The sequence below is a fragment of the Cyphomyrmex costatus genome, unplaced genomic scaffold (assembly GCF_001594065.2).
Source record: "Cyphomyrmex costatus isolate MS0001 unplaced genomic scaffold, Ccosl1.0 scaffold30, whole genome shotgun sequence".
NCBI classification, from domain to species: domain Eukaryota; kingdom Metazoa; phylum Arthropoda; class Insecta; order Hymenoptera; family Formicidae; genus Cyphomyrmex; species Cyphomyrmex costatus.
The window spans coordinates 161,540-189,512 of record NW_017277125.1 but is presented as its reverse complement, the minus strand read 5'-3'; the positions used below and the strand labels follow the sequence as shown (position 1 = coordinate 189,512).

Here is a 27,973-nt window from a genome sequence, read left to right as displayed (position 1 = left end):
TTTTTTTCTAATCATTAATGCTGATATAAGATATAAATGTTGTCTAATTATTCAATCCAGATCATTGTAAAGTGAAACATAATAAACAAAATAAACAATATATATGTTACATAATTCACATTTAATAAATGAAAAAACAGTGGAAAATAATGTTTTTTCATGTTAACAAGTTGATTGGCCATTTTAAACTTATCGATGGTAGTTTGGTATTTATTATTCACTTTAAATTGCCAACTGCGACAAAGTTTTCACACTATAGAGTATAAATTAACGTATTGATTTGTGCCTGTGTGCTATCTGAGATAGCATCTTATTACCAGCGAGGAATGTAACAATACCAAAACCAAGGAGATATTGCAGCGTGATGAACATATTAAGCTTCAACCAGAAAATACCGAACAGCACAAAGATGCCTAAAAATAAAATAATCATAGTTATTCATACTGCATTATGGTGCAATGTAGTAGATATAAATAATTTCTATAGTGAATTGACTACAAATGTGACGAAGAATATAATCACATTCGAGACAAACATCACGGCATACTGTGTGCGCCCAATGAAAACAGAAGACTATGTAACATCATCTGCCAAGCAATATATCGGGCATATTTTTCATTATATCGTAAATATTTTTTAATTGAATTTGTTAGCTGGTAAAATAAACTTAGTAAGTGATGCAAGAGTGGATGAGTGTACAATTTGTGTAAAGATTATAAGAGAAAGCAGCATTTAGAGAAGTTACAGAGATATGAATTTGTGAGAATAGAATGAGGCAAAAAACAAGAAATTGGAGGCAAAAATAGGAGATAAGCGAATAAAGTCCCAAATACAATGCGAGGAAATATTGATAATAGAAATAATACAATTTCAATTATCAGAAATGAGATACACCGGAAGTTTCTGGGTTAAAATCGTAGTATTCTATCGCTATCGCTATTCCCTCACACTGTGTCTGAGGCCTTAAGGTGGCTCTAGACGGTCAATAATAATGTCAATATATTAACAAATATTGATAATAATATTAATCATCTGCCGTTAAAATTGATAGATTGACGTAGAATACTGACGATGATCTGGATTTTGATTCTCTAGCATTAATATTGCTTTATTGAGATCTATGTCACAGTATGTCACAATATGCAATAGATATTGTACATAAAATTAAAGTGAAATATATTATCAATAATACTAATTTGTAAGGTTTGTACATGTCAGACCCTCTGTATCATACACATAATAACTAGAAGGACCAGGAAGGACAGAGTAAGAAACGGGGAAATCAGAAAGGAATGCGGAGTCCCAGAAGTTCATCAAAGAATGGAACAACCATATCGGAAGAGCTGATAATACACGTTTAAGATAGTAAGAAACAATAGGCAAGCGATCCCCGGAAAGATCATCGAAAAGATTAACTGAAAATTAGAAATCGTCATCAATAGAGTCCTGAACGCAATGCGTGAAGAATAATAGGTAAAGCCTATAATGAAGAAGAAGAGAAAGAGGAAGAGGGTGAGGGTGTGAAGGAGGGGGAGGAGGGAGGATGTTCATATTCAGTAAACTCAACTGTTGCGGGTGCGGATCCGTCAGCGCTTGCTGCTATTGGATGATCTAAAAGAATATATCAATAGCAGCGAATGCTCACGAATCTGCTTCGCAACAGTTGAGTCTGCTAGATGCGATCAATGAGAACAATAGGTTCATTATAATGTAAAAAGAAGGAACAAAAAAGAAATACATGATCAGGTAGGCAGAGAAATAAAAAGGGAAGTGTACGAACGCTTGGAAAAGGAGATTTGGAAAATGAAAGAAAAGGTGGAAAAGATCAAAGAAAGAGACAGACAATGATAAAAGTGATAGAAAAATTTAGACGATTAGAAGAAAGGGCCAAAACGAAGAAAAGAAAAGGGTAATTATAGAAAGAAGCAGGGAAGATAAAAGCAAATAAAAGGAGGACAAGAGCATTCGGAGCTATAAGAAATTTTTTGATACGGTCTGTAAGTGAGGAGAGCTTAAAACCAGAAACAAAATGAAAAGCACAGGCAATAGAAACAGGGAATTTAAAATTTCAAAATATCGTCTATTCTAGCATACATGGTTTTTGATATGTTGAAAATTTTTATTTCTTGTTCCTACTGTCTGTTCTTTTCAATGTTTATAGTTTAACCCTTAACCGGGCGGCATTTCCTGGTCGAACGTTAACGGGTGGGCGCGATACTGAATGACGCATTATAAATTTATTATTCAGGAGTTATAATAATTGGATAAATAAATAATAGGCATAAAAGCAAATAAAATATATTTATAATAATAGAATATAATATTAAAATCTAACTATAATATTAAAAGTTTGTGTTTACTTTCTTATAAAATAAAAAGTTTGATTAGACAAACAATCAGAAATTTAAAAGTAAGATAATTGCATCTCTCCAAGTACTGAGTTGGAGGAAAAGTTTTGCGATTTTTGTTAGCTCAAAACTGTTGTATACGATATAATGGCTTCATAAAAAATGAATAAAATTAAAAAAAAAAAAAAAAGATTTTAAAGCTTGAAATCTGTACTTTCGAAAGGTTTTTATAATTTTTTTATAACTTTTAGTTCATGTGAACTAATTTTTACTAAATTTACATGAACTAAAAAAGGAAACTACAAGCTGAAAACAAAATTAAAATTTTTCTTCTCACTTTATGGATATGTCATGTAAAAAAACGAATTGCAAAAATTTTCAACTGTCTAACGTGAAAGCTTGAAGTTTTTCTTAAAAATTTGTTTCTAAAAAATATTCCTGCGATTTTTTGTTCCTGAGTTACTTACGAGTTAAATAAAGGAACATTTTAATTTTATTTGCTCATAACTACGTTAAAAATCATCATACCGCAATTAAAAAATCAGATTCTTAAAGCTGAAATTTTATTCTATCGAATTGTATAATCGCTAATTTTTTAAATATACAATATATAATTTTGAACTAATACAAAATACCACAAAACTTTTCCTCCAACCTAATATTTACAAAATATCTCTTGATTTAGAATATTTTTGGGACTTGCTGTAAAAGATTTGGGAGAAGATTTGAATTTAGGATATATTCTCTAAAACTATTTCGAAATTTGAGCTACTTATTTGTAAACTAACCTAACCTAACTACTTAAAGAGATATTAAATATCAATGAAAGTAAAAATAAATTATAAAATGTGGAGAACGATTTAACATCTCGCATTATTACTATTATATTTATTTATATAAACAAAATTCTACGTTTTAAGGCGCGCGCGTCATTCCGTGCTGCAAAACGTGCTTTATTGATTTTAAAGTAGATAAAAAGCTAATCAACTTAATAGAAAAAATGCGACAACTGCGTTATTTTATGGTTGAGATGTTAAATGAGAAATACAGAAGGTCAGTAAAAGACCTGCATTGTACATGATTTTTCAGAAAAACAATTTTACGGCACTCAATGCCGTACGGCGCTCCTGGTTAAAGGTGAAGTGTCAGGAAGACAAGTATATTGGAGAAGTCAGTGACGACATACACATGTGTGTATGTGCGTGTGGATGCGCAACCCATACAGCACCGATTGTTACGGAAAATTTTCAGAAATTCAATCTTCCACATTTCATGTGCAATAATTTTAAAATGATTCTACAATATGTCAAAACATAACATGTTGCAATATAAAAGATTCTGCAATATGTCACATGAAATGTTACAACAGACATGTTTCTAAAATCTATGATATACAATAAATTGAAAAACATTCACAAAGAAAAAAAAATCATCATAACGTTAAAATGGTTCCAAAACGTTAACTAAAAGTCATTTTTTGATCAATCACGATTCAGTTTAACGTCATTTTGACGTTACCGTAAATTGTTCTGTTTTAATTTTTAATTGCAAAAAACTGTCGTGTATAAACAATGATATTATGTTAAAACTGCAGGTGTAAATAGTCTTTTAATAGTGATTATATATACATGCTTACACATATACAACATATTCAAATTATTAATTAGTCAAAATAGTTAGTAACACAATTATCATTTTTGAAAAATACTTGTAAATTTATTTCAATAAGTTTTGTAATCTGTAAGCAGATTGCAAAATTCTTAATAAATTTTGAAAATACTTTAGAAATGATATTTAAATATATATTTAATTGACTCAAATAATATTTAAATTTACGTCAATATAACAAAAATTTAAATATTATAATTAAGTATCAATAATATAAACAACATATATTTAAATATCATTTTTAAAGTCTAGAAATAGTTAAAATCTTTTCGGTAATATTTCAAAAGATTTGCAGATTTTTTCTGAGACACTTCACCAACCTTTTAACAAAATTTCGTGTGCAAGAATCGCAGACATTTTGGTATTCCAAAGTTCTCAGAAATGTTACGGACATATTTTGTTATTTTTATAAAATATTTCACTTTTCGGGTTGAAATATTCTAAGATATTTCTAAAAACTTTCGGTGCTACATGGGATGCGTGTGCGTTCATGCGTGCATGTGTATTAAGTTGCTGTTTTGATCAAACAAAATCGTTTTAATCTCATTTTCTTATCTAACAAAAATATGCATGGAAATCTAATTATATATTAAGTGTCCTCTATCAATAAAATGATATTTACCTCCTAATCCAAGATGGAATGTAATCGCGCTGAGAGACAAGGGAAAGTTTGAAATATTGACACTGAGTCGAGTCCATAAAATCAACAACAGTAAAACTGGTGCCAAGCATAATCCTGTGAATAAATTTGATACAAATGCAGGAGGTCTTCGTTCAGGCTCGCGGAACATATGCTGAAATTTAAAAGTAACAAGAGTTCAGAAAAACACTTTGATAACAGCTTTAATTTATCAAAAAAATGTCGATGTTTGTCAAAGAAAATAAAAACTATTACGCAAATGCTACTTTGCGAATGTTATAATAACTTTGACATAATTCTTTGCCAATGTTTTGGAAGTGACAAAATTATGAACGATTTTATGTCACAAACGAGCATTGGCATATATCAGATACATATATGTACATGGGTTGTTTGATAAATTCGTGTAAAGTCTAAAATATGGAACCATCAATACGTATCGAAATTATTTTTAGTATTCGGCAACTCTTGGAAAATTACACATCAAATTTTAGTGAGATAGATCTATTATTTTGTGTTTGGTGTTCATTTGAATTGATTAAGTAGTAATTTACAGAAAATAAATCAGAAAGAATTTCGTGTAGTGTGATCACAAAATTAATTTACGCTACAAAATTCGATTTACGCTATAGAGAGTCTTTCCACATGCCCCCTATTTTCCAAATTTGGACTTCGCAATGTAAATCGAACAATTATGCGGTCACACTACATGAAATTTTTTCTGATCCATTTTTCGCAAATCACGACATTTAGTCAATTTAAATGAACGGCAAACTCAGTAATAGATTTATATTACTAAAAGTGTACAATCCTCCAAAAGTTGCCGATTACTAAAAATTACTTCGGTATGTACTGGTACCACATTTTAGACTTTGCACGAATTTATCACAAACAACCCACGTATAAATCAAGAAAAATACCTTTATTTCCGGTTTAGTTGTATACACATTTGGTTTTTGCTTATAAGAGATATTCTTATCAGCACCTTCCATTGAAGTCGGCTCGGGAAATTTCAGAGTTACTTTGCCAATATTGAACTGGAACGGATTGCTGATCACAGCATCACCAATAATTAATTCCATGTTATATTCTCCACTTTGGTGATCGAAATTTACAGCTGCTGTTCCGACCGGCTGAAATATTTGTAAAATTATAACATGCCAGAAGAATGCTTTCTATTATGAAAAAATCTATTTACATGGGGAAAAAATATTATATATTATATACTAGAGATACGTATACTAACTCAGTAAACGAAATATTAAAATGAACTGAAATTTCATCTATCCGAATGAGTATTTTAAATAATAAAAATATTTTCTAATCAATTTTTTTTTTGTTTATGTTGCATACTTTTTTTATATAAACAATTTTTCACCTATTTTTTACTCTTTAAATTTAACATTTACTTCTAATTCGTATACCATTTTTTCAAAAAATTCAATAAAAGCTTATTTTTTACTCGTTTCATCAGCTGCCAAACCATGTACTTTTTGCCCGTACAGAGACTCACTTTACATACCTTTTACGACCATTTACTGATTGTCAAGGGAGGAGAGGACAGTTTTTGTCCATTTTTACAGTAGTTTTAAAATAATTTTATTATTTAAATTTATCCAATTTGTCTTTATAAATGGCATATAACATAAATTAACGTGTCATTTCTCGTTTCTGACGTCACGATTCCAACATATGAATTTTGCTATTAGAAAGAATTTTACCATACACAAAAAACACTTCTTAGTACTATAGCATCAAGTGAATTATAAGCTTTACTCCTATTGTAGACGGCCCTATACTTAAGTCAGTTAAGTCTCTAATATGTATTCAATTTACGAAGTAATGTACAGCATAAAAAATTACCATGTCAAATTTATAAATGTGAGTAGCATCAGGTTCAGCAACGAAAAAGATTTCATGGCCTCGTTTATTATTAATAGACGTGGAAATAGATGTAAGGCGCACGAAGGCTTGATGCACACGCATTGGTTTTTTATTGGCGGAATCACGTAACAAAAATCGCATAACTAGTTTTTGCTGAGAATCAGCTTCTATTTTATGTTCAAGCTTGCCTGAGGAAGATTCTGTGTTTATCCTGAAAATTAAAGAGATGTAAATGAATAAACATAGAATATCTTGTTAAAAAATATATGATTTAGTATATAGTGTAAAATATCACGAATCATGTAAACACCTCGTAAGTTTTGGTTGAGTTGTCTGATCGGCATCACCAGTACCAATCTCTAAGTAGTCCAATATTGCTTCAGATAAGACTTTCACTGTAATTGTATTCTTGACCGAAGCCGCGGTTACTAATATCTTGTAAAAACCGCGATCAGGTTTTACATTCATCAGGTTCATTGTAAACAGAGTCCTATATGTAAAATTAATTAGATATTATGTTAAGGCCGTTTTTGACCAAAATGAAAATTCCATTTATTATACATATTCTAAGTAATAATTGATTGTAGATTTAAAGGTCGGTATTCATAGTCCAATTTCTCTTACATTTAAGATTGTCTTAGATATACTCTTAAAATGTCATGTATCAGAGAGCCGTATTAGTATCTTAAGACACTAATTAAAACAGTGTAAAAATAAGAACGGATTACGACGAACTCTAACCTAAATCTTTTAATCTAATGCTAATCTTTTAAGGGCATTCTACAATATTCTTTGTTTCCTATTTCTTGCTTTTCCCCCTTTGCGTTTTATCGATAATTGTATACTACAATTTTTTGCTACCCAATTTCTTGTTTCTTTTGAAGTTCGTTAACTTTTATCTCGAGCAACAAAAAACGAAAAACGGGATAAGAAGCAAAAAGACAAGATGTGAAAAATAGCAAAAAACAAGAAACAGAAAACAAAAAGCAGATTGTAGAATAAGAGCCTTCTTCAGAAAAGCTTTTTTAATATAAAACTTTTTTATAAAAGCAAACTGCGCACTGTCGAAAGCCTAATTCCCAATTGCTTGCGTTTCATTTGTTTAAAATAAAAAAACATTACACATACAGAGAAAGCGAATCTCGATGCTTAATATTTTTGCGTAAATCTTACAATTTCCAGTTTAAACAAACTACATGCCGAGTACTTGGCGGTCTTGAAACACAGTTCTAAACTGAATCCGACGTGTGTAATATCACAAATTAAATTGATAAGCAATTTGATATTATTATGCTCTAATAAGCATCAATTTAAAAATAATTTATTCCAACAAAATATTACCTCGTATTCGATCTTGGTTTTTCGTATACCGCTATTATATTAAATAAAGTTTTGATACTAATATATAATTGCTAGTGAAATTATTTTTCCTGATTAAAAAATCCCTGATTACAACTCTTCTGATGAAACCCTCACACAAAGACAACTCCTCACAAAAAAATTATAAATTCAAAATTACTTCGATGTCAAGATGGGCAAAATTTTGAAATGCAAATTTAGGTAAAACTTAAGGATAAAACTGTTTCTTATACATTTTGATACTTCTATTATAACTTTTTAATAAAACATTTTAGAACTTATGTTTATATAATTTTTTCTTATTTCTTTTTATTCATAAAACATACTAAATCTGTATGGAAAAACCTGACAATGAAACATTCAGTCTAACAAAAATTAGCAAAAATGTATGTTGAATTTCTTAATCTTAATTATATTTTTAAAAAAAGTTAAAGGGATTATTCAACAATTATTGCTGTGCCCCAAGGTATAGCTGATATCAGCATGGCAAAACTGATTCAGTAAAGTATTGGGGAAAAACATCATATTTAAATAACACTCACTTATCCATTGTAGATGGCAAATTCTCGTTGCTGAGAATAACAACATCGTCTCCTACTCGTGTTGCAGAATTTGCAACGACTTTGGGCACAGTTGGCAATGCTTGACCAAGAATATCACAAACTTTAACCGTAACTAATGGTTGTTTATTATATATAATGATTCCTCCATCGGCTAGGGTTATGCAAATTGGTTTTTCAGAACTATCAACTGCCAAAGTAGTTAAAGCAGACAGCAAATTTGTAACACCTTTTATCGTTTGCACGGAACGCCGCGAGAGAAGATAATTGCCCAGTTTGACAGTCTGTTGGAAGTTTAATGGCGGTTTTTTGTTCAATGAAGTTGATAATTTAAGAATTCCATTAATAAGGAAGCCTATAAAAATTTATTTTAAAATTAATTTGTTAAAATAAATTTAAATTATAAAAAAATCAATTTGGAATTATACGAATAATAGAAACTAAATATATACTTGTTATAGAAAGACCGCCTTCAAATTGCAGGTATTGACCATCGACTTCGTCTGCTTGTACTATAGCATCTTCAATACGATCAAAAGCAAATGCTGCTGGGGTACCTATGTCTGCAGCAATGTGGAACACGTATCCCAAGCTAATAACATAAAAATAAATTATATTGTCCATGTTAAAAATATGTACCAATGTATTTTTTTTAAGATGTTCCATTCAGTATAGTAATTATTGTCTTCATGTTTTATATTCAGAAGAACGAAAGTTTCATAAACATCATTACAATTGTCATTAATTTTTATCATAAATGCTAATATATTATTTTACGTAGGATGTCTCATTTTAATTAAAACAATTTCTGGAAATTACGAAATTTTAGAACAAAATATTTTAGATAAAGTTACAAGGTTCGAAGGGAGACATAAAAGGTTATCATTGATTTGGCCTTGGGTGGCGCTACCAAGGTCAAGTCAAGGTTACTTTAAATTTTTTAAAAGTAGAATAGAATTTGTACTAAAATTTTATTTTTACGTAAAAATAAAAGAGATAGAACCTCTAAGCCTTAATCCTATACAAATGTTATTCAGGTCATGATCTTGAACAATATTCAAGTTTTACCAAAGTTTCAGTCGGACACCTCAAATAATGCTAATATCGGCTGTACTGTAACTTTCAAGTATTATAACTGGAAAAGTATAACTGGAAAAGTACTTAATGGAAAAATATTTTATTATAGTATTTTGAAGAGCTCTCGAAATAAACTACAACAATATGCAATGAAAAATAGGGAGTTCCATTAAAAAAATTTAAAGTGACCTTGACCTAACCTTGGCGGCGTTACTCAAGGTTAAATCGACGGTATCCCTCTTCAGACTTTATAACTTTTGTCTGAAATATTTTTCTCTAAAATCTCATGATTTTCAAAAATTGACTGATTTATTGCAATTAAAATGAAACATCCTGTATGTAACATTCGCTAACTTACTTCCATAGACTATCATCTTTCCTCAAAGTTACTTGAATTAATTTCACTAATTTGTCAATCCTGGCAGATGGTATCTTTTGTGATAAAGCTGTTAACCCACTCACTGCATAATACAAATCAGACAGTGTAGAAGTGTCCTTCTGTATAATATTAGTCAATATCTGTATAAATAAAATATTGTTATACATAGTGTGTTAAGAACAAATAGTTATATTTTGTTTCGCGAAGTAATTATTATCTCTATTTTTCATACAGTAGTATTATTATTGCAGACATCTCATTATGCTATATATAATAAGTGTTATAAGTATCAATGCAACTTGGATCATTAATACTAGCATATATCACCTTTGTCACAGTACTTATAGAAAACTCTTGGCAATAGTTTTCCCCAATAGTTTTCCATGTGGAGATAAGATAAAATGCCGTTTCAGGTGTGATGTTTTCTCCATTGAACTTTATTAAGTACTTGCAAATGATCTAAACAAGCACAATCGCTATTAATATAAGAAATCAAAATATTATGTTATAACGAAAAAAATGTCTCAGTCAGAAAGACTAATCAAATAATCATGGAATTTCAGCATAGCTTTTTCATCATAAGATAATTTGTACATGTCGGATCTCTAAAAATACTAGTTTATATATACAGAATGAATCATTTTAAGTAACGAAATGATTTTTCTCAAAAACCAAGACTATCAAAAAATGTTTCGATAACTCTCTGTATCTCTCTCTGCCCAGAAAAAATTTTCACTTAAAATGACTCATTTTGTATTTATGTTATATGCGTGCATACGCACTTGCTGACAAAAGTTAAGAAATAGAGTATTCGTTTAATTATTTTATACTTCCTAAAATAAATAATAAAATATTTTTTTTAAATGTAAAACAATAGCATTTCATAAAATAAATAATTGTAAACATTTTTTTAAATATACTACTCGACAAAAAATAGAGAACACTTTCGAACACGCTCAAAATTGTGCAATATTCAGAATACTGTAACTCGATAAAAAAAAAATCATTGTATATAAAAAATTAAAAAAAAGTATTTTAAAGGTTGAAATCTCTACTTTCGAAATTGGTAATTGATATTTTAATCTAATTTTGTACGGAGTTATGCGAATACAAATAGATATCAGTCAGTAATGGGTACGTTCTTATACCAATAAAATGCAATTTCACAATTTCATGCCTTTTTTGTTTTATTTGAATTTTTTTTTTTTTTTCGTTTGTGAATTACGTACGACTGTGCACTACTTTTCAGCCGACCTACATAATAATTTCTAATTGAGAAAAAATATTGAGGAATTAGATGTTAAAATGCACTATGCAAAAAAAGAATATAAATATTTATCACCGGAAGCAATATATAACATAGTTTTACGTCATATACATCCTACCTTGCGTAGAGGTATGTCTAATCCTTTCAGTTTTCATTATTTTTAGAATATCATAGGCCAATTTATTTAGTACGGCAAAGATTTAATACAAGCCTATTCAAAACTTTGCTCATGAACCATTTCTCTGCCATCTCGATAGAACGAGACAAAGCGTAAATAACAAAATGTAAACGCCAGCGCTCTGCCTAAATTCAGACCTGTCTAAGTAAGCATCGTAGAGTGAAGGAGCCGAGGGAGTCCGTTTTTCAATCTGCAATCATAATAGCCGTTTTTTATTTTACCTATTATCTTCTACCTGTAACATCCAAAATGATGCTATATTGATCTTCTTATTCTTATTTCTTATTATAGAAAATATGAATGTATGATACAGGGTGTCCAACTAGTTAATTCAAGTTAATTTTTGTTGATTCGCGTAATATTATATGTATATTTTGTATTCAAGTTAGGATTTAATATAATGAATATATTAGGGGATTGCATTAAAAGCTTCTGTTTACATTTAGATGACTCTAGTATATGCTGTGGTCAGAGATATCTGTTACTTATGTCATTCTGAAGTATGAACATTTTCCATTAAAATTCAGTCAACAGACGCCATCCTTATTTAACACATGTGCTTTTCTATAACTGAATTAAAATGGAATGCGATAAGTTGTTTTTCCAATGTGTACTTCTACACTATTTTGATTTAAAAAGTGCAGCTAAAACTCATCGATTATTTGCGGAAACTTATGATGAATTTGTTCTATCGGAAACAGTATGTAGAGACTGGTTTCGACGATTCAAAAGTGGTAATCCCACGGTCACAAAGCAATGCTCTGTATTTGATGAGATATGGAGGGTGTCGTGTATTATGAACTGTTTAAACCGAACGAAACAATCACCGAGCGTTATCGACAACAACTTATGATGAATTTGTTCTATCGGAAACAGTATGTAGAGACTGGTTTCGACGATTCAAAAGTGGTAATCCCACGGTCACAAAGCAATGCTCTGTATTTGATGAGATATGGAGGGTGTCGTGTATTATGAACTGTTTAAACCGAACGAAACAATCACCGAGCGTTATCGACAACAACTTATGATGAATTTGTTCTATCGGAAACAGTATGTAGAGACTGGTTTCGACGATTCAAAAGTGGTAATCCCACGGTCACAAAGCAATGCTCTGTATTTGATGAGATATGGAGGGTGTCGTGTATTATGAACTGTTTAAACCGAACGAAACAATCACCGAGCGTTATCGACAACAATTGGAGCGTTTAAACGATAATTTGATACAAAAACGATCATCAATCGCATCAAATCGTCGAAAGATGATTCTTCTCCTGATCATATTCATGATAACGCTCGGCCCCATGTTGCTATAGCCGTGAAATAAACACTGATGGATCTCGAAACGCTTCTTCCGCACCCAGCGTATTCTCTGGACTTGGCACCAAGCGATTATCATCTGTTCCGATTAATGCAATACACTCTGGAAGATACACACTTCCGTAATAATTATTCCGAAGTCGAAAATTGCGTTGCTGAATGGATTTACTCAAAAGACAGATCATTCTTTTATCGCGGAATTCAACTTCTGCCAGAAAAGTGGTAAAAAGTCATAGCTTCCGAGGGAAAATATTTTGATTGAGGTATTCATATATTTTGTTATTGAAATTAATGCTCAAATACAAAAAAAAAACAGCGACTTTTAATGCAACCACCTAATAACTAAAACGCAAACAAATTAAGAACAATATATTTAATCAATAAGAATTTTATCGGACCGTTCATGTGAATACACAATCAAAAGAAATAGAGCCTATAATTGTTTAAATTACGTCGTCTGAAATAAAGACCTTTGTTTCCATATATATATATATAGGTATATATCGATTATTGCAAAAATATTACTAAGATCTTGATAGTGTAATGCGTGGTCTACAATGGGCAGTAGCAGTAGTGGATTATGGAGTAGACATTAGAAGTAGGCTGTAGGATTTGAGTCTCTTTACGCCTGAGTGTCTACAATGACTTACAGCCATACAGTAACGAAAGAGCATTATCCTTTATATCCATAATTATGGATTGACAAAAAATTGGATTTATTACATTATTTATGATGTTATGGAATCAGCTCCTAATATTGCAATCGAGCATTATTCAGACGAAGAGGTCTATTATTAGTCGGAGATGGTGGATACGATCTGTGAACAGGCGCAAACATATAAGTTTTAACCATAACCTATTTCGCGAATTGATGATAACTGATGACGAAGAATTTTTCCGGTATACTCGGATGTGGCCAGAGCAATTTGAATTTTTGCTCAATGTGTTGCATCTATGCTTTAATTTAGGTTATAGCATGCAAAAACAGCACTAGCTTCTTGCGCGCGTTTTCTTTACTACTGAATGCTACTGATTGTGAGTTCTCATTGGTTGAGAGTAAGAGAGTAGACGTAAGAAATGGATTTCAACCATTTCGCTTACGAACTTACTCTACGCCTTATAATACCGAAAAACCAGCTTACTGCGACGTCTTACTGCTTCATCCGCTACTACTACTGCCCATTGTAGACCACGCATAAAGGCTTAGGACACTCGTAAAAAAATCAGGGCTTAATCCTCCGCTGAAGTAATATTTTTCGCAATTAATTATTTACAAATTTTAATATATTTATCAGCATTATTAAGATCTTTCCAAGATGTCTATGAACATCAAATTATTATGAAATTGCTGGGCAAGATGATTTATAAAATAATTAAAATAATATCAAACATTCAATACAAATAATAATTTGTCTACTATATTATAATTGTAAACATTAAATCCAAATTTTCCATTAGTAACTTTCCTTATTGCATTTTCAAGAGAAGGTTATACTCAAACAAAACTTTTCCTTTCATTCATGTACCATAACATCTCACCTTATAAAATTATTAATTTATTAACGCTTCATTTAAAACTATAACATTCATCATTATCGACATAATTCTTGCGCACGAGCAGGAAATATTTATTATTTCTTTCTTTTATCATGATTCGATTTTTTTAGAAAAAATGACACAAAAATATCAGGTCAGTCCTGAATTAATTCAACATTTTTCAGTTTAAAAGATACATTAAATTCTCGAATAATTTTAAGATTCAAAGATATTCACTGAATACTTTGTCATATAGCATAAAAGTTTGCAGCAATATTATTGCAACATGCTGCAACGTTGCATATTGCAACAACGCTTGGACAGACTTGAATTCGAGCGGAATACTAGCGTCTATCGTTTGTTATTTATTCTTGATCTTGTTCTATTGAGACGGCAGAGAGATGAAAGCGTTTCAGCTCATGAACTGTGTTTTTAACAGATGGGACAGACCTGATGAGATGCTGGAGCGATCAAATTATGGGAACATTGCAGTTTAATAAAAATCACCGAATTTACTGAACAGAATCAAAAATTCTCTTACATGATTAAAATAGACGTAAAATTGGATAGTGCCGAACTGGATTTTATACTAAAATTGAAAAAAAAATGTGCACGTCTATAACTGCACGCACATGTATAAAATGGATCACCTTGCACGCGCGCGCGCGCGCACGCACATGTAAATATGTGTATAAACAAAATGAGATATTTAAAGTGTTACAAACTATTATCCCTAAAAGTATGTGTCGAATCAAAATATGTTTAGCAAATATATGATTTCAAGGGAAATAAATAAATAAAATTAATTTTTTAGCAATCAATTTTTCAGAGTTACATGTAGGTCGCCTACACTTTTTAAAATAGAATATTGTTTCTTTTTTTATACAATATGATTTTTGTAACTACTGTATGTATAAAAGTATTAAGAAATATCGAAAAAAATATTATTAGTTTACGAGATGTATTAGTCTTTATTTTGGCACATTTTAACATAAAATATAAAATATTTCGCAGGTAAAAATTATTCATTTTTTATGAATATACTTTATATCTTAATGTGCAAAATAACGAGTTAAATTAATTGATAACAAAAATACATATAGTTACTTTTAAAAAATGATAGTTACACAGTTTGTTAAGCATTTTAAATGTCTCAGTCTGTATATACTGTACATATACCTTTGTCTTCAAAAAGTCTGAAAATGCTAAAATATTTCGAAAATGATATGACTGTGTAACTTCCACGCGATGCATCTTGGGTAATGCTGGTGCCAGCAGTATTGTAATGCTGGATTCACACTAGACGCAGCAAGCGTCAAGCAGCGAAACAGCAACCAAGCGTGGCAATATTTTTTACGCTACTGTAAATATCGCCATGCTGGTTGGTTGCTGCTCCGATGCTTGACGCTTGCTACGTCCAGTGTGAATTCAGCATTACTTTCAAGCCTTATAACTCGAAAAGTACTAAATAAAAAAAATTTTATTAAGTGTTTTGAAAATCTCTTGTTATTAAGTTACAGAAATATGTAATAAAAAAAGGAGGATTGTTATTTAACACGTTGAGCGTCGGCGACACACACCATATAACATTGACTATTCGCTTCAATGACTATGTGCCACAGATTTCCGTGATTTCCAACAATATAGTAAAATTCAGTTTTTGAACACTATCGCGTCTCCTGATAACTAATCAAAGCTCTCAAATTACATAAAAAATAATTTCCAAACATTGAATAGTTTCAAGCTTCGGCTTTATACACCTATAAAAATAAGTCAGCGCTCAATGTGTTAAAAAATTCAACTTGACCTTCATATGGTCTTGCAAACTCCATCCAGGTCAACCTCTTATCATCAGTTAGATTTTTTTAAGTCCTACAACTTTGCTCTTATATATTTTTAGCTAGAGTTGATCGTTTTCGAGATATTTTAATGTTTACAGACTTTTTGAAGACCTAGTTTACATAATACTAGTTACATATTCTAAAAGATTTTGAGGAATGATTCCTTACATTAATTCAAGACAAAAACTTTATATGATTAAATGTTCAAATTGAGTTACAACCAGACTACACACGCTGTGCGGGTCCTCGGATTATGATGAATTTTGGAATATAGCTAGATTATTATCTCTAAATATGATTTCTGGTAAAGCGGTTTTAATGCATGTGCCCTGGTTGTTGGTCGTATAGAGGATTTCAAAATTACGCCTTTAGTACAGCTTTTTCAGTGACGGATATATGTAACTGTGCGTTCTTGTACGTCTCCGTCGTACAGAAGAGTTGCATATACTGTGTACAGAACCACAATCATTCAATTCAAAGTAAAATCATTAAAAAAAACGCAATTAAATTAAAAAGGTAATCACGAAAAAATTATTTATTCTACAAAATTCTTACAAGTTGCGAAATAAAAAGTATTGGCATTAAAATAATGATCAAAACATAAAACCTTTTTACACCAAATATAAAAAAACATAGGTAAAATACAACTGTCTACATATACGAACAATCAAATCATGTGATCTTCAAACTTTAATGACCTTGTCTACTTTTTATAATTCAAGTGTTTTTTGTGATTTTACTTTGAATTGAATGAGGTGCTTCTATACACATACAGTAGATGCAACATTTCTGTGCAACGGCACAATTGCATATATAGATGATTCGTCATTAAAAAAACTGTGCCAAAGGCAACTTTCTGTGCCCAACCAAGGCTTATGCATTAGAAACGCTATACCAAAAATCATTTTGACATTAAATGTATATGAAATTTTATCAAAATAACCCGAATAATTTTCAACATTCTTAGAAAAAACAAAAATTTTTCTTCAACTTTTTGTGTGACCATTTATTTTTAAAAATAAACCGTTTCGGGCATCTAGTTATGTGTATAAAGTTTTCTTGATTTAGTGTGAGAAATTATATCTTAAAATCTTTTAAAGTATTTAACTATCTTGTATAATATACATATAGGTTGAATTTTAAAAGCTGTATCTAACGTTTTACCATAAAAACTGAATTATTGACTACAACAGGAAAGAGCATAAGAAATGATGTACAAGAGCAAATAAAATATTTATCTCCAATGGTAAAATGTTGGTATTACAGCTATTAAAATTTATTTTGCACAACATAAAATATATATATATATATATATATATATATATATACATAAGACGAAAAGAAGAAACTTACATCAGCTTTCGGTATAGTTTGTCCAAGTAATTTGTATCCACTGACAGTGTAATATACCGAAGGTACATCGTCTAATTGAAATCCCGTTTCAAGAATATTTTTCAAACGTGCTCTATCAGCCATAGACAAATAAGAATTTGTTGATTGTGTGACTTCTGAGAATGCACAATTTGTACATAATACTACCAACATCAAGGGTAGCACAGCAACTAAAAAAATTGATACTGTTTTTAGAAACAACATTTATAGACGTTTAAAAATATACAGACATTTTGAAGACAGCACAATGTTTTCTAAAATTATCACATAATCATAAATGGTTATAAAATAATTACAAAATATTTATATAAATCATTCATTATGTTATTATACATAAAACTTGATTTTATATATATTTTATAAAATTTTCATCCAACTCAAATATCTTAAACCTCCCGAGTAGTAGAGACTCTACTGTCTAGTCGTCAATAGAGTCTCTAGAAATTCTACTGAGTAGTTACCACGGCCACATTGGAATAATAATGTCATAAGTAAGAAATGATATGTTGAAGTTTCTTGCATGCCATTTATAAATAAAGAGAATTTAGGTAAAATAAATTAATGAGATCGCTTTAAAATATTATATTTGATCCACTGTATCAGGAGCATAAAAGCTAAATTGGATTGATTGATTTTATCATAAAGTCTCTATTTTTGATATTAAAATATTTGTAAAAATAGGGATATAGCCGAAGATCCTTTTTGATAAAATGATTGTAAAAGGCACGCAAAGATAAATGTAAGTTAGTTCTCTCACCAGCGCAGAATTCTAACACATTCCAAAATTAGATGCTAATTAGATGCCAAAGTATGAAATTAGATGTTCAAACTGTTTGGCGGGGGAAAAAAAATATATTGGAAAAAATGCTAGCATAACATTAAGTTAGCACCCCCCTCCATCAAAAAAATATATTTTTGTAAAAAAAAATATATATATATAGCGGAATTAAGAGCTAATTAGATGCTTTAAGACTTGATAAAAATATTGCAAAAATATATATTATATATTTTTATATTTTTAATATATTATATATTTTTTTAATATTATTTAAAGACATCAAATCGTGAAATTAGATGCTCGTTCCGTTTGGCAGAAATTTGAGCTCAAACGTCAATCATGTAGTCAGCTTAAGAGAAAAGTGTATATATTTTTATATATACCTTCCTCCCTCCAATATATTAATTTTTCTGCCAAATAGTTCAAGTACTTAATTTTGCACTTTGATATCTAATCAGCACCTAATTAGCACCTAATTTTGGAATATGTTAGAATTTATTTAGCAATAATGGAAAAGCTAATTTAACAGGCATCACGCAAAATATGTTTACTCAATGGATAATTTTTACTGTACATCTTAGTGACCAACCGTCTCTAGTTAGGAGAGCCCTAAATTTTAATTCTTCATCCCACTTTATGTGTCTCAAATTTTATTTCAAATAAAAGATACGATTATATTATAAATTCTACTCTTTTAAGTATAAAAATAATAAGTATGAATTAAAAGTGAAATATAAATTTTAGATACGTGAAGAACTTTATAATGTTTTCAATTTAGGAGCCTAGATATTACTTATAAAACACAATTTGAATCAGTAAAGAAAAGTATAATTTAAACAAATAAAATGTGATCTATGTACACATAATTGCTTTAAATTAGAATTGTGAATCCATAGAGTTAACAGCCAGCTTCTTAAGACTGCAGACTTATAAAACCAGAGTAATACATGGATAGCTATTTTAATACTGTTCATTTTTGATCTGCCTACATCAAATTATATCAGAAAACATGTTTCTTCAATAGTACTCATATAAATCTATACATGCATATGCGGCCAATATACATTATACATCATATTGTAAAATATACTTTCGATAAAAACTCGAAATAGTTCTATTTATATTTGTCAGAATAGCGATTAAACATGACATCGGGCAAAGATAATCATTAACGGAAATATTCTGGACGACTCAAAGGAGCATATAATTTACTGTAACATATCTCGTTAAAACAAAAATTCGTAAATAATAAATCGTTAAAATGTAAAAACGATCCGTACATACACACCTACACGCGATCACGTAACTTGAAAAATCAACCGTATTGTGCCAAAACACAAATATTCATACCTTTTTTCTGTACAACATAATTACAATCGTAGTTAACAGATAAAGAACGAACAACACTTATCAAAATAAGTCGCAAAAAATATTCTCGCAAAATACTTACAGAGAATCATAATGAATTATAAGCTGTTAATTAATCGTCGAACCGATACAACCGCCACGTTGAACATACTCAAACAAAATGGCCTTTTCGAAATAGATCCTATGCCCGCATTACACTAGTTTAGGTGCATTCACATGTAAAGCTGGAAACACAGGCTGCTGTTCAGCAGACTTCAATTAAGGTACAATTTCATGTTGACGCTTATTTTTAGCGTCAAAACAGATCACGTGATCAAAATTGATGCTTAATATTCGTCAATTTGTATCACATGATCTATATTGACGCTAAAAATAAGCGTCAAGCGTCAGCATGAAATTGCACCTTTAGTTTTGCAACCGTTTTATGATTCGTCTCGCTGATTGGGTTATACTTTTAGATCTAAAGGAATAGTCCTGTCTCAGCAAATTGGTGTATTCTTCCAGATCTAAAATTCTGATCTAAAAGAATACACCAATAATAGCGAGCGCTCACTCAACTGTTGAGTCGTGCCCAATGGTCATGTTCAGACTCAACTGATGCGGAGCGGATCCGTGAGTGCTCGCTGCTATTGGTATATTCTTTTAGTTCATCCAATAGCAGCGAGCGCTCACAGAGTGTGCGCTTCGCAACAGTTGAGTCTGCTGAACGCGACCAATGGCTGCGTTCAGGGTATCGATCATGAAACTTTATCCCCTAGAATGAAAACTGAAAAGTGAAAAATTTCTCCATTAACTTCAATGGTAAAAATTTTCACTTTTTATCCTAGGAGAAAAAGTTTCATGATCGATACTCAGCAGAGAAAGCAGCTTTGCAACTGTTGCAAAACTCTTCAATATGATTGGTCTTGATCTTACTTCCTCATTAGATCTAAATGTATAAGTCAATCATATTCAAGAATTTTACAACAGTTTCAAAGTTGCTTTCTCTGTTGAACGCAGCCAATATGAGCAGTGGAGTAAAAAATATTTTCTTCTTCCCTGTTGCGGGATTCTCTAAACGTTTTTTCGATAATTGTTGTTATCGTTAACTAGCGACAGCCAATGAGAGCCGCGCTTTCTTTTAGGATTGTCCTGCCATTGACTGTCGCTAGTTAACGATAGCGACAATCATCGATAAAACGTCTAAAGAATCCCGCAAACTGATCATATTGCCACGCTGATTGGTTATTGCTTCCGCTGCTTGACACATAAGCTGGAAACACAATGCAAGGGAATATCGATAGCGATAAGGTTCAACCTATCAAAAATGTGTATTCCGGTGTATTCGATTTCTGATAAGTTGAAACTTATCGCTATCACTATTCTCTCGCATTGCGTCTTGGGCTTTAGGGTGCAAACCCATGCAGCGGAATAGCGTAACGCGGAACGAGAGTAGAACCAATCACGAGATTCTCTAGAAACACGGAATGCTCGTTATTGGTTCTGTTCTCGTTCCGCGTTACGCTATTCCGCTGCATGGGTTTGCACCCTTAGGGCGGGTTCACACCTTGACGGAAAAGCAGAATGCGGAAAAGCAGTAGCCAATCAAGTAGTCGACTTTCTGTTAGATTTGTACTTTTTACTACCAGGGCGAGTTCTGGGTATCGATCATGTAACTTTTTCTCTAGGGCGGAAACGTGAAAAGTGAAAATTTTTTGCATGCATGTGTGTATATCCTCATACATACATTCATAAAAGTTTTCACTTTTCACGTTTCCGCCCTAGAGAAAAAGTTACATGATCGATACCCTGATCGGTTAACTGCTCTTCCGCTTTCCGCTTTTCCGTCAAGGTGTGAACCCGCCCTTAGAGTTGGGTTATTGTATGTACAAGAACCGACCAACTACAAGCGATTCTCATCTTACAGTAAAATCAGAGAGGAATGCACGCCTGTGGTTGGTTAGTTCTTGTACATTTAACCCATCGACATATAGTATGGACTGCGCAATCCATACATAAAAAGTGTCCGGCGAATTAGACAAAGAGGAAACGCGGTGTGAGTCAATCGCTCGCTCTTTCTAATACTCCTATTGGCTGCTTTTATTATCGCCCAGTGGATGTCGTAATGTATCGCTAGACGATAGAAAGAGACAGAGCTTGACCCACAACGGTCGCTATCTCTTTCTTTCGGGTCGGTCATATTATTTCAGCCTGTGCGTAGTCCATACTATATGTCGATGATTTAACCCAACCCTAATCCTCGGTGGAAACATAGGCCCGTATTCAGAATGCACTTTTATCTCTGAAATTCTATAGTATACGTGACGTAAACTGTAGCATGTTAGCGCATTGTTGATTGCGTGATCTACAATGGGCAGTAGCAGTAGTGGATTAAGAAGTAGGCGTAGAAATCAACAAGTCGAAGGACAATTAACTATCATTGGTCGATTTCTACGCCTATTCCTTAATCCACTACTACTCCTGCCCATTATAGACCACGCATTGGTCGATATCTATGCCTACTCCTTAATTCACTACTTGGTATTCGTCAATTTTTATCACGTGATCTGTCGAGCGTCAGCATGAAAAGCCAGCTTTAAACTCGTTGGTTGGTCATTGCTCGTTGGTCGATAAATGTGGTCAGGGCATAGCAAATTGTGAGAATAGGTCGTGGCACGGAAGTCGGTTTGTCTCGTCGGTAGCGGCGATTGAGATAACTTTACCCCTCCTTTAGGCATTTCATATACGCTCGTTTCCACTCACACTCGATTTAACATTCCAAGGTTCGAATCTGCTACATCTCTTCGACACGACACTTGTTCCTCGGTAAGTGTGGTCGCCTGCTGCAGGTGAGTAAAACTGGTAAAAGTCGTATGACTGTGGTACATTTAACATATGTAAAAATCTTACCTCATATATATATATACACACATATACATTTTATCTAGAATGCTAGTTAATTTAAGTTTTAATTTTTCATATTTTGTTCGATCAATTGTGTGGAGAGAGAGAGTTGTGTGTGTGTGTGTGTGTGTGAGTGAGCGAGTGAGTGTGTGCACGCGGCCATTTTCTACCATAAAGTGTAAGTACCGCTGCGTCAGGTATTTGTCGTCAAAATTAATAACGTACGGCATTCATGTGTTCGAAATTGGCCTCAAGTTTGTCCAGGGCGAGTTCCGATTTTGAAAACTTGTTCGTGAAAAATTTGTTCGCCATAACCGCACAAAGTACAACGAATTGTGGGTTACGTAATATTCAGCGCTCGACAGCGGACAAGCTCACAATTGTACGACGCGTGCGGTTGTTTCGTCTGCGGCCAATTTTGCACACCATAGAGTACTGCTGATCTCGTAATCGTGGTATTTTCGATTTCCAGGTATCTTATATTGTGTTTCGCGAGAACCACACCAGATAAAACGTCATCATGTACGCCTGCAGTCGATTCATCGCGCCTGTCGCTAAATCCACTGTAAGTAAAAAGAAAATGAGGGAAAAGATTCAGCTACAATTTCATGATGAGTTTCTGCGTATATTATGTAATAATCTTCACTGTCCTTGAACATCTTTTCTCACTTTTTTCCATTATGGTACAGCTGATTTCTAGTACCAAGACCTATCTGCAGCCACTAAGCAGTGCTGTTATCAATCACAGTCAGTACTTGCAGCAGAATCAAATTCAAACTCCTGTCAGTTTGGTGAGTGTTTCTTTTTTTTCCTTTTGTATATTGCATAACTTTTCGAGATTAAGGTTACATAAGTGTTGCTGTCTGAGATTGTCTTTCAGTTTAACATTAATAATTTTAAAATTATACACATATATATATATATATGTATATAAGTAAGAAAGAATATAGCTCACTGTTGTTAATTATCTTATATCTACTTCTATATCATTGTAGATAGATTAATTTTAATTTTGGTAAACTTACTTTTTATTTCTCTAAGAATTCGAAAAGGGGATAAAAAGTAAATTAAACTGATATTATAAAGTTAATCTATATTAATAGAAATGGACATTAGTGATTAAGATTGATTGCTAAATTATATAATAATTATGTATTGAGATTAAATAATTTTAGAATATTTTATAAGTTATGTTTGTTATATAGATATTTTATATTTAATATTAGCAAATATATTATAATTGCATAACTATTAGACATTGATGCATATCAAAACTGTTTTATAATGATCTAATTTAAATATAAAAGTGAAATATAAACATTTTGAATTGTGAAATACATATTTCATTGAATAGTACACTGAAGTGTCAAGTATTTTACGACTTCATCAATTTCTATATTTATATTAAATATATTATACATTTTTACATCAATTTCTTCATGACTGCTTTAATGTACACCAGTGTGCACTGACAATGTATGTCCAATCAAATTTATCATAAATATAGTATATATACACACACACACACACACACACACATATATATATATATATATATATATATACATGTATTTCAAAGCAGATTTTTTACTTCTGATGTTCTGTTGAAATATCTCAATTGATTATTATAATATATCAATTATATTTTATATTAATCTTTAGTAAAATTGAAAAATAAAGCCTGTGTTATTTACTTTTAAGTATTTATTTTATATAAGTATGCTTTTAAAATTTTAAGCATTAAAATTATTTTATTATGAAATATATAAACATAAATTAATGTCTAACTCTCATAATGCTTTGGTGCAGTTACCTATTGTACGTAGCTTCCAAACTTCTACAGTCAGTCGTGACATCGATTCTGCTGCAAAATTTATTGGTGCTGGTGCTGCTACTGTGGGAGTAGCAGGGTCTGGTATGTATCTATAAAATTATGTATAAAATTATCAACTATTAATTAATGCATTTTTTACAATAACATGAAAGATAATAAAACATAGTAATAATAAAATTTATACAGTAATAAATCTACCAATGAGACATATTTATTTATAAATGATTAATTTGAATTAATCGTACAATTTTTTGTATATAATACTAATTTTTTAATAATACTACATCTAATACACATTTTTCTAATGACATTTGATTATTTTTTTTATTTATAATTTTTTTTTACTTATATAAGAATCCTAGAATTAGAATGATTTTCTTTCAAATAATATAATTACAAAAAATTAGTTAAATCATCATTAATGTCGTATTTTTTTCATTAATTTATGTTTTTTTCATGCTTTTTAATGTGCATTAAATTTTATTTTATAGATTTACTATTGATATTAAGATGAGAAATTAAACTATTTAAAAAATTTGTATTAAGGGCAATATTCATAATATATTTTTATTTTAAGGTCATTTTAAATAATATCTTAAGATAGAACCTTCTGATTATAACTTATAGCTTATGACATTGTAAGACTATACTTGAGCCGTAATCACACTACGGATTGCGCGCTCTGTTGCGATTGAGATTACGGTTGAATGTTGGAAACTAACCAATCAGAGCAGAGCTCAATCGCAACAGAGCGCGCAACCCGTAGTGTGATTACGGCTTAAGGCAGTCTGAAATATAAGAATCGTCTATGAATACCAGCCTAAATCTCTTTTTAATAAATTGTAAACAATAGAATAAAAATTTATTGAATTATGTTTTGTTATTTAAATTTACATTATATTTAAAGAAATTATGTATTATAGGAGTGGGTATTGGTTTGGTTTTCGGATCCTTAATTATCGGTTACACACGTAATCCCTCCCTGAAACAGCAAGTTTTTAACTATGCTATTCTTGGATTTGCGCTATCTGAAGCAATGGGCCTCTTTTGCTTAATGATAGCGTTCCTTATACTATTTGCCTTTTGAATCCCACATCCTGAAACATATCCCTTCTCATGCAAGTAAAGTTATAATGTGATCTTATATATTTATTGCATGTAATTTGTTAGAAAAGTATATTTATTTATTCAATTTATATTCTGATATTTCATTAAGTAAAATATGTATGTATATAGATAAAAGTTATATAATGTATTGTATATATAGTATATTTGCTTAAATATTCAGGATTCTCTCAATAAAATCACTTTGTCATAGGAGATAGTATCCATTCTGCAATAGTCAATGATTTGCTATTCCAGGTGCTGGAATTGGATCTGTATTTGGGTCACTGATCATTGGCTATGCCAGGAATCCTTCCTTGAAGCAACAACTGTTCTCATACGCTATCTTGGGCTTCGCTTTATCTGAAGCCATGGGTCTATTTTGTCTTATGATGGCTTTTCTGCTCCTATTCGCCTTTTAAGCCATGATATCTGCACAAGATATTGCTGATATAGTTTTAGTGCGTCACTGCCAAGGCAGTATCGTCTAGCTCTATGATAAAGGCGATAATTGTCTCTGGTTGCGCGGGATGCCATGAAATCATTAGAGAAGCTCAGATTTTTCATGATTCGGTAGAGTGCAATGGTGCGAAAATGAATAAGAAATAACACATCGTTGTACGAACCTCCGTAATTTCATCCAAGTCTTCAGCTTATTTATAATAATTTCATGGCCTATTGTCTCATGTAGCGTATAACTCACATTGTTATGAAATGAATTTCAGTATAACGAATGAATATGACATTGAAAGTTAAAATTTCAAAAAAGAGCGACAATCTCACCCGCATACCCATATACGCACGTACGTACTGTGTGAGAGTGTCCTATGTGACAGTACATTTTTCGACTATCTTTTTGTCATCCAAAGAATTCATCATTGTTATGCCGCCGTATACGCACGTTATTGAAATTGTTCTTGACGAGAGAAAAAAAGAAAAAACTGTACAGTAATACCGAATAAACATCTTTGTCGTGAAAAAAATTATGGATTTTTATATTTATTATTTCCCTTTCTACCGATTCTTTAGACATTTCATTTAAAATCTTATGAATTTTTTTTACGGTGTTACACTTTCTAATATTAAATATTTTTGGAAGGTAAAATCAAGTAAAATAGGTGATAATTACATATTTTATTAGGGATGCGCCCCCATCTCCCTATTTGACGTTCATATGCTCGTGAACATTGTTTATACTTGTTTAATATTTGATAAATAATAATTAAAAAATAAGAGCCTCATAATAAACAGTCAAATGTCATCGACATTTCAAAAAAACTTCAAAATAAAATAATGAAAAAATTAAACTTGAGTGACAATTTTTCTTCTGAGAATATATTCTACATATAAAAATACACAAATTTATGAAATGACTAAAAAATCATAAGTAGGGGCGTTATACTGCATAATTATCTACTAAGTAATTTTCTACCAAGTGTCTTGATCCACAACCATTTGCGCCTCTATTCTTATGGTCTAAAAGTATAAGTGCTCTCGCCAATACATATCGTCACTTACAACTTAATTATGGCTAAACTATACTTTTCTGAAACATCTTGAACGGGCGATAACCTATTACTTTTTCGTGACTATATACAGCCGTAATTTTTTTTATATTATAATTTCGTTTTTGAGAGAAATCTATGTAATATTTGTAAGTAGTTAGTCAAAGAATAAATCTTGATCCTTATCTGTCACTTAGGTTTTTTTATACGTTAAAAATTACATTTTCAATATTTTTTTTTTCTTTTATTTCATCGAAAACCTAGTCTAGAATTTTACACACATCAAGTTCAGTACTTCAAGTTATTTATTTATATTAAAAAGTTTTTCTAATTCACTCGATTCACTGTAGAACTATTTTAAGACAAATAATTTATTTCAATTTTCATATTATTTACGATTTCAAATGTGATGTATGTATGTATATATATACATACATACATAGGAATAAATATATATATTTATAAACATTTACACTGATTTTTTATTAATAAATCTATTCTATATTACTACAAACTACTACAAAAATCGTTATTTATATTAAAAGAAAATATTGGTATATAATAGTATGATAAAAATTAATATAATTCTTAGTCTATATTCCTTTCCGAGGAAGATTTTACTTTATATACTATACGTGTACTAATATTTCGAGTAAAATTTTCCTCGAAGAGGATGTTTTGGAATCTACCCTTATTAGAAAAAATATGAAACTGCACATATTGTAAAAAATTAAAAAATTTTGAATCTTATTTTAGGCGATTTTTAGCGTGCTTCTGGTATGGCAACCAAAAGTAACCGCGACTAAGGCTATCTTTGTTTTCAGGGATCAGAAGACAAAGATAGCTTCAACCACGGTTGCTTTTGGTTGCTATACCAGAGGCACGCCAAAAATCGCCTTTTATAATCAATAAAACAATATGACATGAATTTTGATATATGTATATTGTTATATATCAATTCACGTCATATTATATATACACAGGATGTTCGGTTTTATACACATAGCATTAAGACTTTGCCAAACACCTCATCTATATATATATATACCAATATA

General features: G+C 31.0%; 2 protein-coding genes across 4 annotated transcripts; one reads left to right on the top strand and one right to left on the bottom strand.

Moving 5' to 3' along the window:
* Positions 1 to 177: 177 nt before the first annotated feature.
* On the bottom strand, positions 178 to 19,743 carry OstDelta (oligosaccharide transferase delta subunit). The gene is made up of 11 exons (XM_018541733.1): positions 19,675 to 19,743; positions 17,408 to 17,616; positions 10,243 to 10,374; positions 9,895 to 10,055; positions 8,912 to 9,051; positions 8,442 to 8,814; positions 6,851 to 7,030; positions 6,520 to 6,751; positions 5,577 to 5,789; positions 4,639 to 4,810; positions 178 to 413 (listed from the first exon to the last, which is right to left on the bottom strand). Exons 1-11 carry the CDS (start codon positions 19,682 to 19,684, stop codon positions 268 to 270), a joined length of 1,968 nt encoding a protein of 655 aa, XP_018397235.1. The 5' UTR covers positions 19,685 to 19,743; the 3' UTR covers positions 178 to 267.
* Positions 19,744 to 22,203: 2,460 nt separating this feature from the next.
* Positions 22,204 to 26,396, top strand: ATPsynC (ATP synthase, subunit C). Of its 3 annotated transcripts, none has more exons than XM_018541748.1 (5): positions 22,204 to 22,397; positions 22,948 to 23,040; positions 23,165 to 23,266; positions 24,285 to 24,390; positions 25,672 to 26,396. In XM_018541748.1, the coding sequence occupies exons 2-5, from the start codon at positions 22,996 to 22,998 to the stop codon at positions 25,833 to 25,835; spliced, it is 417 nt and encodes a 138-aa protein (XP_018397250.1). In that variant the 5' UTR covers positions 22,204 to 22,397; positions 22,948 to 22,995; the 3' UTR covers positions 25,836 to 26,396. The 3 variants fall into 3 exon arrangements, with proteins under 3 accessions (XP_018397250.1, XP_018397249.1, XP_018397251.1); XM_018541747.1 differs by having other exon boundaries at positions 22,204 to 22,420; XM_018541749.1 differs by lacking the exon at positions 22,204 to 22,397 and adding an exon at positions 22,574 to 22,653.
* Positions 26,397 to 27,973: the final 1,577 nt, after the last annotated feature.

Bases quoted from the DNA above. Each gene is read 5' to 3' on its own strand.
- OstDelta (XM_018541733.1), bottom strand. The intron at 9,052-9,894 runs GTAAGTTAGCGA...TTATGTTATTAG, and splicing joins AAAGATGATAGTCTATGGAA to CTTGGGATACGTGTTCCACA. The intron at 7,031-8,441 runs GTGAGTGTTATT...TTTTACATATAG, and splicing joins TTGCCATCTACAATGGATAA to GACTCTGTTTACAATGAACC.
- ATPsynC (XM_018541748.1), top strand. From the start codon at position 22,996: ATGTACGCCTGCAGTCGATTCATCGCGCCTGTCGCTAAATCCACT. The intron at 23,041-23,164 runs GTAAGTAAAAAG...ATTATGGTACAG, and splicing joins CGCCTGTCGCTAAATCCACT to CTGATTTCTAGTACCAAGAC. The intron at 23,267-24,284 runs GTGAGTGTTTCT...GCTTTGGTGCAG, and splicing joins TTCAAACTCCTGTCAGTTTG to TTACCTATTGTACGTAGCTT.